General features: G+C 32.8%; 1 protein-coding gene across 2 annotated transcripts; it reads left to right on the forward strand.

The window, feature by feature from the left end:
- The first annotated feature begins 4842 nt into the window (after positions 1-4842).
- SRD2 (snRNA activating complex family protein) lies at positions 4843-8250 on the forward strand. 2 transcript variants are annotated; one of them, XM_079045236.1, is made up of 13 exons: positions 4843-5037; positions 5134-5188; positions 5599-5798; positions 6003-6058; positions 6157-6223; positions 6306-6358; positions 6506-6584; positions 6805-6893; positions 7006-7096; positions 7160-7261; positions 7360-7485; positions 7564-7830; positions 7924-8250. In XM_079045236.1, exons 3-13 carry the CDS (start codon positions 5649-5651, stop codon positions 8206-8208), a joined length of 1365 nt encoding a protein of 454 aa, XP_078901362.1. In that variant the 5' UTR covers positions 4843-5037; positions 5134-5188; positions 5599-5648; the 3' UTR covers positions 8209-8250. The 2 variants fall into 2 exon arrangements, with proteins under 2 accessions (XP_078901362.1, XP_078901363.1); XM_079045237.1 differs by having other exon boundaries at positions 5737-5798.
- The last annotated feature ends 6606 nt before the right edge of the window (positions 8251-14856 follow it).

The raw sequence follows: 14856 nt of genomic DNA on the forward strand, positions 1-14856 counted from the left end.
AAGGCTGAAAACTCTTATCTTTCCTCACCTTTCTCTCATTTCTCTCATTTTTCCTCCAAAAGACAAACACCTTTCTCTCTCTCTCTTCTCTCTCTCTCAAATTCGAGATTTCAGGGGCTGATCATCAAGTTTTCTCTCATTTGTGGTAAGTGATATTATCTTCCTTATGATTATTTCACTTCCTTCTACTCAAATCATAGATATCTTACATAAACATCATCACATTCATGTTAGATCTTCGAACCTTCAAGGCATCCTCTTAGTGTTCTTGAGTAGAACACTTCTTTTCTTCAACATCCATCCACTAATAACACACAAGGTGAGTTCATACCCCTATCTTTTCATGTTTTTCTTAACTTTTAAGGGGGGGAATACAAGTTAAAACACCAAGAACACAACTAAACTCATTTAACAGCCTTCATCAGAAAAGTTCATCTTCATTCACGGACTGTTTTGGTCAACTTAAACATTTTAGTTTTCAAAACTGTATTAGGTGCAAATAGTTCAGGTTCATACCTTTAAAATGACTACTTGCACATCTCCATACGATTTTTCTACAATTTATGGTGATTTTTACAAAACTGACTGTCATTTCAAGAACAAATCCGGACCAGTCTGTGATTAAGGACTTTTTCACACAAGTTGGAGGTCACTAAAAATCATAATAAAATTTATGAACAAACTAGACTCATTTTCCAAACTCTCAGAATTTACAGATTCTGATTTGGACCCTGGATGATTTTTCTATAAATTTTCTAAGAACAGTAATAGAAATGTTAATACTAGAAAAATGCTATCAATTTCATTTGCACCTTGTAACTTGTTGAGCAAGGTGTGTATCATTATGTGAATATATGTTTTTACATTATATGTCATTTCGTCTTAGTGTACTGACATACATCAGAAAACAAATGGATTTTTACCTCCACAAGTATGGTAATTAAATTATTGTTTAAACAAAGTTTATATCCATAGCATACAAACATTTTGATAAACTACTGTAAATATAGTTTATGTTCACTACTACCATTATTTGATAAACTATAATAGGTATAGTTTATGATACACTTACACAACAAAGTTCATTACTAAAGGTTTCATTTACACAAAGATAAAGAGTTTTCATTCACTACACGCAAATCCGTTAATGACTAAATCGTGAGACACTCGCTTCATGTTACTTAACAAGTAATACACTTTAAGTCCTGCATTGTAACCAGAGTCTCTTGTAGGGAGAGCGTGATAGTTGTATATAGATCTATATTGAGATTGACACCCACACCTTGCTGTTAGCTACAGTGAGACCTCGAGGTCTACGGGTGACAAATGTCATAACGTTTCCGACGCTTGAAGAACGTCGTTTCAGGCCATCTAGGTCATAGTATGGTTATAATAGCTCACAAAAAGTATTAACAACACTTAGGATTTACGGGGATTTCGTTAAATCAAACGAGTTTATGACAAATTTAAACTTGCGTTGTTCTACTATAACCATGGAAATTACTTGTACATTTTGGTCTTTGGATTTAAGGCTGCAATTCACATTTTAAGGAAAATATTGGATTTTTCTGGAACGAACATACTTTTAAAAAGGAAAGGCTTTCATCACTACATTCAAAAGCTTATGAACTCACCAACTTAATTGTTGACACTTTTTTTTCAAAACTACTTGTATTCTCAGGAAATCAATAAACAGGTGAACGTGTACTTTTGAGGATGGGACGTTGAGGTGTCAACATTTTATTTTTGTCAACATAATGTAATTGATTTGGAAACATGTAAACTTATACAATGATGTAACTTTTTCAATTATATTTATGTTGGTTGTGCTTACTTTGATCACTATTGCATTTGTTGTTATGATACTATACATGAAGTCCTCCACCCCCGGACGTTTCCGCCATCCTTGGTTTGGGGGTGTGACATCCATCAACAATGATAATTTTCGAGATGCCCATCATATCTCTTTATAGTCCCTATTAGTGTGTCGCTTAACCACACAAGCTCTACTAACGACATATAAAGTCTGATGTGCGTTTTCATGGATTAACATACTTTTCACATTTTTCTTAAAGTAACTAGAGTGAGATTTTATAAAGACAGTTCAGTTACTTTGTATCATTATACTTATTAATGTGATTATGTCTTATCAAATCCGTTCGACTAACAACCCTCCACCATACAAGAGAGCGGTGGGTAAGAGTGGATACCCAATATCTGTCATTTTATAGGCCGCTTCCTTAAACTCCCCTTATAGTATGACTTCGTGAATGAGGCGTACTAGCGATTTGACTCACTTGCCTTATACACATAATATATTAATCTTTTAATTATAGTATAAGATGTATTTTGAAACTTTTCTAAAATACTAGGTTGAAGTTTAAATTTTTAAAATTAATAAAGAATTAATTTAATTTAAAATAAACCAATTTTGATTTTAATCTTTACCTTTTAATTAAACAATTAATTAAATTAATTAAATCATTATGGGTTAAATAATTATTTACAATTAATCAATTAATAAAATAGTTCAAATTGAATCCTAATCATACGCCTTCTAATTTTCGAAAAGGCTAGGGTTTACTAGGTTTTAATTGTTTAAATTTTAAGGCTCTTAAAATAACAAATAAGGAAACAAGGCAAACCCTATAATGGATCCTTAAATTTCGAAAACCAGTCAAAGGGGCTAGGGTTTCTAAAACCCTTGTAAATTTCAAAAATATAGGGTGAAGGCTAGGGTTTCAAGAACCCTATGGAATTTTCGAAAATACCTCCTTAGGGTTTATATTTTATAAACCCTAATTTTGATCTATTCAACTTTATGCAATATTAATGAGAACAATGGCTCTGATACCACTGATGAGTTTTATATGTTACAAAAAAATCTATTTTGGCGGAAAAACATAAACCCTAAGTTCACATGCACCCTAAAGGATTTATGTTCTCACTATGATTTGCAAACAACTATTGAATATCACGAACCCTAAAAGTACATTGCTATTTTTGAAATTAGTAAAGGGTTATTAGAAAATTCATACCTTAGTTTATTATAGCAAATAAATTAGTAATCCTTCCTTGTTGGTCTTCAGAAAGCAAACACCAGAAGTCTCGTGCCTCTAACGACTTACACCCAAACCCTAGCAAATTGGAGGCTAAAGAGGAGGGAGGAGGAGGAAAGGAATAATCTAAATTCTATTTGGAATGAGGTGAATTTTGAAAATCATAATCCAAGGGGGTTTATATAGGTGATAGGAAGGCTAAGGATAATGCAATTTCCTTTTAGATAACCCTAATCCTTTTGCTTTCCCCCTAAGGCATCTAAGTTTCCCTAGAGCCCAAGAAGAGCTCCAGAAAGCCTGTAGAACTCCTTTATAAACGTCCACCTTATGAGAGGTTCTAGAATTGCTCAATGCTCAACTTTCAAACATTGTCACCTTTAGTCATTCTACTTTTAATTAATCCAATTAATCCCAAAATTAATTCTAATTAATTTCTGATTAATTTTTAATTATGCAATACTATTTCTAATTAATTTATTAACCATTTATTTTCTAATTAATTTATTAACCATATAATAAATTAATAAATCAGTATCTCTCTCTCTCTCTCTCTCTCTCTCTCTCTCTCCAAAAAGGACTTTGCTAATAATTCAAGATTATATTAATTTAGTTATTGGCTTAGACAACTAATCCAACATTTTAAGGGTCGAAATCTTCTCTCTTGGTCTTCAAAGAGACAAGGTACCATCTCCGGGTTAAGTACTGAAGCCGAGTATTAGGGCGTTGTAAGCACGGTTGCTGAGACCTGTTAGCTTCGCGACCTTCTTCGTGAACTTCACTATCTACATCTTACTGCTACAGTTGTGTACTATGACAACGTCAGTTCCATATATTTGTCCATCAATCTTGTTCAACATCAACGCACCAAACACATAGAGATTGATATTCACTTTGTGAGAGACAACGTGGTTATGGGTCAAGTCTGAGTTCTACACGTCCCATCTCCATCTCATTATACTGATATCTTCACCAAAGGGCTTCCCTCGTCTTTATTTTTTGACTTCAAATCCAGTCCGAACGTCCACTCTAGACCTCCCGTTCGAACTGCAGAGGGATGTTAAATGTATATATGTGTATATGCTATATTTATGTTATAATTCCTACTTTTTGTGTGGCCCATGTATAGTTAGCCCACATTCTATCCCTTTAACTCTTTTGTATTATTTAATTGGTGGAATGCAATTTGCGAATTCATGGGTAAATCTTTTGTCAACAACGAAGGAGCTCTATGTGGGTGAAGACGAAGCAACGGTCACGATTTAATATATGATGCAACGTCATTCCAATGACCTAGCTTGATGCTTCGAGGATCCCAATTGAAACCTGCAGTCGCACACAGAGAAGCATATCATATCAATCGCGTCTCGGGAGGGCGCTGCGACGGTTAAGTCAGTAATGATAAGAGAATGAGGGTCTGAAAAAGTAAGTGAGAATGTGTGGGAGGTGAGAATGATGATCCATGCATGAATTGCCCCGCCCTTTTATAGTTACGGATAGAGGCGCACCTGATGGTGAGGATACCTGAATGCCAATCACCTGAACAGATTTTGCCCGGCCAAGATTATCCAACTGTCCCTTGACTGATCTTCTAGCAATCTTCATTAGTGGCATGAAAATTCCCTTGTGCTAACGTCCTCCCTGATCACTTGGCTTGTGTGTGAACCAATATCAACTTTTTAGGGGTTTTATTATTATTATTATTATTATTATTTTATTTTTTTAATTTTTTTTTAACAATATCAGCTCCGGGTCAAGGAGACGAAGGACCAACCTTCACCGATAATTGACAAATTTTAGGGAAATTCCTAAAATTTCAACTCTCTGCCTCCCTACATCTGCCGGTCACCAAATGCTTCATATGTTCCACGTTCTTTCCAAATCTTCTTCCCCATATTTCCGACTGATGAGTCACAGAGAATCACAAGTTCCTTTGCGTGAAGCAGCTACACCATCTTCTTGCTATCTCTTCTGATATCAGGTATACTTTCTCAACTTTCTTATGTTTTCGTATTTTAAAATTCTTTCCCAATCTTCTTCCCCATATTTGAAACTTATGCGTTGCTGATCATCCCAGCTCCCGTATCCCTCTCTAATCACATCTGCAAATTATCTCTACTTTTTTATATCAGGTATGTGTTGATTACTCCTTGAATTCTGTTTTGCCTTTATAACTCATACCAACGATACTACCTGCTATAGTTACTACGGCATTCAAGTCTATGTGTGTTGATTAGCATTACAGAAATTTGAAGAAACTCATAAATCACACACAAGGTGTTTGATAAAATGCCTGAAAAAATAAAAGATTTTTTTTTTTTGAAATCGTCGTTTTGCTGATTTCGCTATGCTCTTCTCATCTTAATGAATAGAATACGTATATGTATATATAAACATAAAAAGGTGTGACAAAAGGTATGTTATTGAAACAAAATTAGAAGTAAACAATGAATCATCCACATATGTAAGGATAATGTTCCATATTAACACCTGCACTTAAATATATACATATGAATCCCAAAATTTATTCCAATCTCATCAGAATCAACACATAAGCCCCTTTCTAAAAGGGATTCAGTGTGGAGGAAGACAATGGAATTGGGAGATTCTTCTTCTTCTTCTTCTTGTTGTGAAGATGTGTTTGTTTCAATTCCTCGTGGTGGTCCTATATACATTGCAGACATGGTGGGTCCACTCACTAGTGTTTCTCAATTCCAGTCATGCATTCAAGATCAACTCAAGGTATTAAATTCTTGAAACTAACTTATAATTCAAATGTATTTAGATTTTAGAAACACAAACACTATTTGGAACTTGTTCTATTTGTGCCTTAGTAGTGGCATAGAGGAGGCAATTTGAATGATGTATCATGACCCTAAAATGTTATATTAAGCCAAATGAAATCCTAACAAAAAATAAAGCAACAATAATTATGTTATTTTGCAGGATCTGAGAAAGGAGTTGTGCTTGGAATTGACTGAAGAACATCATCATGAAATTTCGTGAGTTGCTTTTCAACACTTTCCCTCTTATTTTACTTAAATTAGTTTTCTATAAATCTCATCAAGAGTTGTTGTTTTGGTCTGGTTGTCTTTTATAGGGTTGATGAACTTAAAATCCTGAGTGAGGAGGAGTTGGTAGATATAGCATTCCAAGCATCACTCAAGGTATGATAATATTTTTTTTATTATAGATAATAAATATTATTATTATTATTTTTAACACATGATGTTGTGAATTTTATTGCAGGATGGTAACTTGACAAAAGATCATTCACTTTCATCTGAAGATTGCTCTAATGGGTAAGAAAGGTGTCTCTAAAACCTTTTATACATCCACTTCTTACTCGTTGTAGTAGTAAATTATTTTCACTTAGACAAAAATAAAAATATAAAATAAATGATGGATAGGATAAGTGATTCCTCCATTTTCAAATTGAATGATTGCAGAGTCCTTGATAACAGAAAGATGAATGGAAAGGTATCTAAGAAGATGAAAAGAGTGAAACAAAAGGAGACAACTCATGAAGTAAGGCTCTTGTTTATTCCATTCCTTCACATTTCAGAATCCTTAATATTCCATCATGATTGATGGATTTCAGTTTTCATCATTCTTAGGGAAGAGGTGGAAGAAATTCAATTCATACTACCTTTTTTTTTTTTTTTTTTTTTTTTTTAATTAAAAAAGCCAAGATACCCTCATTTTGTAGTCGAAAAATTTAAGAATTAAACCCTCATTTCGGTTTCAGGAAGATTATATGGAAGAGGTGGAGAAAGTTGCTAGAATTAAACAAAAACAAGAAGAAGACAAATCAGCTGCAAGATTGCATTCTTTTAGGTATGTTTGAGTTTTTGGATTTTATTTTTGGTAGAAAAAATGGATAAATTTATAATAATAATAATAATAATAATAATAATAATAATAATATGTTGGTGTTGATTTGAGGCAGTGGTGTTACGGGACCCGTTGCATGTGTGACTCCCTCAGAGAAGAAAGAACGAATGTCATCCTTTAATTCTACAAGTTATTTGACCCAACAGGTTTGACTTTTATTTAACCTTATTATTCTATTCTATCATTTATCAAGTTCCGATTTTTATCAGGTGAAATCATCAAGCACTCGTGAACAAATACCAATACCTGTAGATGATGATCAGATCCTTCTTTGCATAGAGGTCTATAATCACAAACGCTCATGGGTTAAGGTAAACATTAACAAAATTACAAAACAAACCTTCTCTTACAATATATCTTTGTAATTATTATATTTTGGATGAATGTTTTGGAATTTGTTTGTTTGTAGAATCAAGAAATCTTGGTTCTAGGACGCCAATTATTAACTGAACTGAGAGACAAAATATACTGTTTGACTGATGAAATTATGAAGTCAACCAAAAAGCATACTCCATCTGGATATTTCCTCATAGAAGTAAGTAATTCTCTACATTCATACTCATACATAAAAATATTCGTGTTATTAATTAATTATGTTTTTGTAAAATTGTAGGATATATTTTACAATGATTTAAGGGAAAGCAATGCTGTAGACTACAGTAAACCCATACTCGATTGGATTAGAGAATCAAAGAAGATTGCATCAGAAAAATGGGAATCCATCATATCAGGTGAACTGCATCAGAAACAAAAGCAAATTTTAGGCAGTGTAAGTGGAAGTGGTCCCAAGTTGCCTCGCTTCAAACCTCTTCCAATGGAAGCAACACGTTTTTGTGACCTAAATTTCCGACTTGGGGCTGGCTATCTTTACTGTCATCAGGTATCAAAAATTAATCTCAACATCTTATTACATACATACATACATACATACATGACATGATATTGACATAAGAGTTATGTGCATATATGATAGGGTGATTGCAAGCATGTGATGGTGATACGAGACATGAGGGTGATAGATAGGAAAGAGGATGTACATAATCGATCTGCTTACCCCTTGATTATGTTTCAATCGAAGTTGCGATTCCAAAAGTGCTCAATCTGTAAGATTTACAAAGCGACGAAGGTCACTGTGGATGACAAGTATACTCCCGAGAATCCTTGCTTTTTTTGCGGGATTTGTTATTACATGCTTCACTATTCCAATAATCAACTCATATACAGTGACTTCAAGGTCTACGATTATATTCATGAATGAATCAATCAATACTTAAGGCTGTTTGTTTTTTTCGGGACAAAATGTCTGAGTCTGCCAATCACATCTGTAGACATCTGCAGTAGAAGATGTGAACCAAACGTTTGCAGTCTGAAAAAAGAACTGTTTGTTTTTTTTAACATCTACAGACTACTAAAATAAACTAAAATCTAAATAAACTGATTTTTTTTAACTTCAAAGTGATTTTTTAATATTTTTATGACTTTATTATAAATAATTAACAAATCTAGATCAACTTTTATGTATTATTGTATAAAAAGTGAAAATAAAATTGTACAAATTAACGTATATATTTGATAAAAACCAATAATTTTGGTCGTAAAGTTATACCTAAATATTGTAATAAAAAATCAATGAATTTGATATATAAATGGATAGAAATAAACTTCGTTTTTTCAATTAAATCAATTAAAAACATACTATAAATATTTTCCCAAGAAATTGACGTTTTATAAAATTTGGCACACAAAATATAATAATATATTATGGTTTTTTTTTTCATATTTATATAAATAATTTCAATGACCATTATCATAATAAATATTTATTTATAAATTTGTCAAAAATGTTATGTTTGTATTGTCGAACCTTTTCTTTTTCTTTTTTTTAAAGTATTGTAACTTTTTTTTTTCAAATTATTTATCGTTAATAAAGTTTGAATAAATATAAATTAAGAAAACTAAAAGAAATAAAGATATATGTGTTTTTTTGGCTAGAAGATGTCTGAAGATGTTAGAAGACTCTGGTCAACATCTGCGCCAAGAAGAGGGCGCAACGCATACATTTTTTGGTCTGCAGTCTTAAAAAAAACAAACTGTCTGCGAATGCTAATGTCTGCGCGTGGTCTGCGTGGCGTAAACAGAAGAAGAGACCAAAAAGATCCGCTGACAAAAAACAAACAACACTTTACTTTCAACACCTACTCCCAAAAAATGTTAAAAAACGCAATATTCTGTTTGTGCAGCTATATGAATAATATTACGGTTGATATGAAATTCGATTCGTACAAACAAACCAAAAATTTCTAAAGTAGGATAACTCGATGACAAAATTGGAATTTATCTATAAACTGGTAAGCCCAAGTGACAGTTGTTTAAAAGCCCAAAAGCTTTGTAGCCCAACCTGATTTTAGTATAGAACTTAATTGGTTCAGATCTATATCGTTATGGTTTTTGATTTTATTGTATTTTAACCTATCAAATTCGAGTAATCGACAATACTAGGGGACATATCCCTTTCATTTGACCATTTTCCAAATCGATACCAATTATTTTATTTGCGTTTACTATTAAATATAATTATTGAACTAATCCAACCGTGTAAGTCACTTCAATGACGCCACCTTGTTTAACAGAATATTGCTATATGATCGTTTGAATTTGGATCTATATGTTTTAAATATAATTTTAGAAATTGAATAAATTATTGGGGCGACATGTTTGTACTCATTCAAAATCATTTATCATTAAATTAATTTCTTTTAAGAGCAAAATGCAGAAAAACATAACTATTTATCTACTAGTATTTAGAAAAAACCCTTATATTTTGTTTATGTGTAGAAACATCTTTACATTTTCAGTTACCTTTCAGATTTACCAAAATATCTATTTTTTTAAAGAAGTTACCAGTTGTTTTGTGACATCATATTTATCTTTGTTTTTAGGTTGACATGGAAAAAAGTAAGCAATGTCATTTATTTTTGCTTGAGTAATTGACCGTTGAGTAAATGATATATTTATCACGTTTTACCTTAGACAAGAGGCAAATTGTTTCCATGCTAACCAAAAAACGAAAAAGATAAATGCATGTCACAAAACAACCAGTAATTTCTTAAAAAACCTGGATATTTGGGTTAATATGAAAGGTTAATGAAAATATAAATGTTTTTCAGCATATAAACAAAATATAAAAGCTTTTCTGAATGTCAGTAGATAAATTATTATTATTATTATTTTGCCATTTTTCTCAAACATTTTATTTACGAATAGAAAATTATCACGGATTAAATTCTGTATAATTAATCGATGTTTTTATATACCATGCATGACATTAATATTACATAAAAAAGAGTTTAGACAGCTTAAAATGTAAATTATAAATCTACGGTTGAATTATCACCGATTTTCACTTGATTTATTGATAATCTACTCTAATAAATGAAGGTTTTTTGCCACATGTCCTATTCTCTTTCATTTGGATACATGTCATTTTCTAGAATTTTTAAATTTTCTATTTTCCACTTGTCATTTTATTGTATTTTTTATTTTGTTAAATTAAAATTCCACATTTAATATGTAAGATAATATATATGTAAGGTATTTATTAGAAAGAGTTATATATGTAATGTATTCAATACATTAAAGCCTTATTAATTTTAATAATTCAAAAAATTTCTCATTTTTCTTAAAAATTCAAAATTTTCAAATTGTTAAAATTTCATATTTAATTTTTTTTTAAATAAACCCATGTATTATAGTTCTCACGTATTAAATAAACAAACTAAGGTTTGAAAAGGTGGCAAATGGCAGTCGGCAGAAGATTCAACGGAGCGTCCAAAATAAGCCAAACAACTAGTTAAGCCCGCACGCGTGCATTTGCACGTGAATACTAATCCATGAAGTCATGACCACAATGGCACTACGCCACTACATACAAATTTATTTATTTATTTGTCTTAAACAAGTGCAATTGTTTATTAAAATTAAATAAGTGAAAAATACGGCAAGAGTATAATGCAACCAAATCATTAAAATATTAAAATAATAGAAAAAAATGACAATCATACCGATCTCAAATTTTAATAAGGTTTTTTTTCAAGATTTATATAAAAACTTAACGATAAGAACATTATCCAAGTCTCATGAGATAAGTGGGAGATATGATAGCGGTAGTCCCGGTAAACGAGAGTGCTTTTGTAGAAGATCTTTGAAAAAATTGATATACGAATAAATTAAAAACGTCAGCTCACAATGAATAAAACAATGATGTTTGTCTGGAAGAAGGATCTAGTGAGCTAAAATATCTACACATAAAGTAGAGCAAATGTTAACAAGAAAACATGAGAGGAGAAACAACTAATGATATCAAGCACTAGTCCAAACAAAGAAAATGAGGCTAGATTGATGGAATATATACTACACAAATACTATCTAATCATAAGCCTCCACACTTTCCTAAGTAAGGTAATGTCCTAGGAAAGAGATAAATCCATCAAGCTTAAGCTCACACTCTCTTCCTACTTCCTTTTCAGGCAACCTCTCATCCATGCCCACTTGACCGTAATCATCTCCACTCTTATACCAACAACCGTCAATTGTGTCCTTTGGACATGTCCAACCCACTGTCATATTTTTCCTTTAATTTATCGATGATTGATGCCACCCTGAACGAGTTCCTAAATGACATGTTCAGTATCCTGTCCAATAATGTTCTACTACATGTCCACACTAACATTCTCGTTTCTACAACCTCCATATTCCTCTCATATTTCTTTTTAATCGATAAACATTCAGATCCATACAACAAAGATGGCCTTATCACCAACTTATAAAATTTCACTTTTAATTTTAGTGGCACCTTCTTGTCGTACAAAACTCCTATTGTTGCCCTTTATTTTAACAATCATACCTTTGTGTGGTGTGTAACATCATCCTCTACACCCCTTCCTTATGTATCATAGAGGATATGTACTTGAAACTCTCCTTATGGTGTTAAACTTGGTCACCAGTTCATATTTCAAATTCTTCACTATTTTGCTCCTTACTAAAATTGTACCACATATATTCCATCTTTGTAATTTTGATGCATAACCCTTTTTCTTTCAGTGAGCCTTTCTAGGTTTCCAGCCTTGCAATCAACTTAATCTTAGACTCGGCCAACAAAGTCGTCAACATAAAGCCTAGACCATGGTATATGTGTCTCATAATAGCTTTTGCCCATAATAGAACTGAAGATGTAAAGGCTAAGAGTCGATCATTGATGAAGCCCAATTTCAATTATGAGAGAGTTTTGTGTCTCCGGCTGTAGTTTGAACACATATTGTAGACCTATAAAACATATCATGTATCATTGTAATATAATTCCTTGAGACCCTTCTAGCTTCCAAGGTCTTCCATATTGTTTTATGCGAGACTCCATCATATGCCTTCTCCTAGTCGATGAACAAAAAACAATGGTGTTAAGAAATAGTTATGAATTTCATAAGTCTCACTTGGGGGATAGTCATGAATTTCGAAAGTTTCATTGCGAAATCAACAAACGACATAACTTTAAAGAAAAAAAATCCAATAAAGTGGCAAGTTTGACCTACAAAAATGTAGGTTTTACTTACAAAAAAGATTTTTTGAAGTTTTTTTTAGTGGTACAATCTTAAAAAAAACCGTTTCTACAAAAAAAAAGTTATACATATTGTACTTTTGACATCTAAAAATGCAAAAAAAAAAAAACCAATAAATAATTTTCTTGGAAAATCTCACATACCTCACCTATGAAATTACTAATTTCTTATGTCTGATATGTGACAATTCAATTTTTTTTATGATAGTCCATTTCTCTAGCAAAATCTCGAATTTATAGAAAATTAAACTTAGCGATACTAAATAAAAAAAAGAGAAAATAATTTTTTTTTAAATTTTTTGAGAATTTTAGGATGTTTACTTAGGTTTAGTTACTTGCAATTTTAGCAAGTTTAGTATATGATTCTACATTTGCTTGAGGGCAAACAAGATTTAAGTGTAGAGTATTTTGATATTGCTAAAATTAGTCATTAATTATAATTAATTATGTTAGTATTTTAAATAGAAAATTGTAAAATAAGTCAAAAATCTAGAGATAAGCACTAAAGAAGGAAAAATGAGCTAAAATGGAGTGGATAAGGAAGAAAATTGAAGATACCATAAAAGACGAGTTTAGCACCATGGAGATGGAGATTATATATGCGAAAGAAATGATTACTCCGGGAAGATTAGATTAAGATAACAGTTAGCGCCGCGAAGACAAAGGCTTAGCAACGCTAAGTTTAATTTTCTATATATACGAGATTTTCACATCTCAGAAAAGTATACAAGAAAGAAAACCCTTTGAGGTGCGACAAGAACCTTTGTTTAATACAAGAAGGTAGAGAAACTATAGAGGTGATCTAGAAGAAAATTGTGGAAGAAATCAAGAAGAAGAATATTAAGTTTGCAATGTTTAGCTATCGTTTTATTTGTTTCTGTAACGACCCAAATTTTCAAATAAAATTTTCATTTTTAATTAACCAAAACATTTCCATAAAATATGAAATGACAATGACAATTGTTTTCAAAATCCATAACATCAACATTTTATTTCAAATATCAGAGTGTCCCATCAAATCAACTGCAAGAGAGTACATGTCGCGCCATCAAGCTTTGCCCTTGCCCTTAGGCTCAGATGTACCTGAAACAAATCAACAAACTGTAAGCTAATGCTTAGTGAGTTCCCCAGAGCATACCCCCGCATAATCATAATCATATAATCCATATAAATCACATAATCCATGCATATAAACATATAAGGATGCCCTAGACACCCTACAAAGTCTTACTCCAGGCTGTCATGGGTACCCCCACATGGTCTTACACCTATGCGCCATGGGCACCCCCATGGTCTTAATCGGAATGCCATGGGCACCCCTACATGGTCTTACAACCAAGTGCCATGGGCACCCCCATGGTCTTTACCTGGAATGCCATGGGCACCCCCACATGGTCTTACAACCAAGTGTCATTGGCACCCCCATGGTCTTTCATGCAAATATCACAACAACATCTAGCATACCACATAGCATATAACCCACTAGCATACCACCTAGCTTATAACCAACTAGTGTACTACATATCACAAAATGGGCCGACCTTGGTGCCTTCGACCCATTGGTATGGTGAGGAGACTCACCTCAATGCAACTGTAGCTAAATAATTCCAAGGTCCGAGTGTCAACTCTGCCAACTCCCTAATCATAAACAACTCCTTAGTATACAACTCAATCCTTCATATCCTTAAAAGTCCAACTTGGTCAACCATGCTTAAAGACAAAGTTCACGGTCAAGGTCAACAGTCCATGTTGACCCAACTCGTCGAGTGCATCTAGTAACTCGTCGAGTTCATTCGGTGTTCATAGAACCGGGGAAAACCCTAGCCAACTTGCCGAGTTATCTCATCAACTCGTCGAGTTGCTTAGCATCCAGAAAACGGGAAACCCGTCCCAACTCGTCGAGTTGTCAGGGAAACTCGTCGAGTTTCCCCTGTCTTCATGCGTTCAGTCCTTTCCAGTCGAATCTAAAGCTCCATACAACAGATCCTTAACCATAGAGACGTCTAGAAGGGTAAAGTTTCCAACTTTACCCCCAAAGACCATTTAATATGTCTTAAATTCAAACCCTAGCTTCTTTGAGGAAGGTCTTGACTCATTAAGCCATTAAACCCTCATCCCATCTACCCAAAATACATATCTAAAGTTTCTAACTTTACGTCCATGCATGCGTGAAATACTCTCCAAGATCCCTTTTAGTCTTCGTTGTGGACATAATGCATGAATGGGACATGGAGGCTATTAAAGTTTGCAACTTTAATCCTCTAGAGGTCTTATAGAGGCCATATCTACACTCCT

The sequence above is a fragment of the Lactuca virosa genome, chromosome 4 (assembly GCF_052849685.1).
Source record: "Lactuca virosa cultivar CGN04683 chromosome 4, Lactuca_virosa_CGN04683_v6, whole genome shotgun sequence".
Classification (NCBI taxonomy): domain Eukaryota; kingdom Viridiplantae; phylum Streptophyta; class Magnoliopsida; order Asterales; family Asteraceae; genus Lactuca; species Lactuca virosa.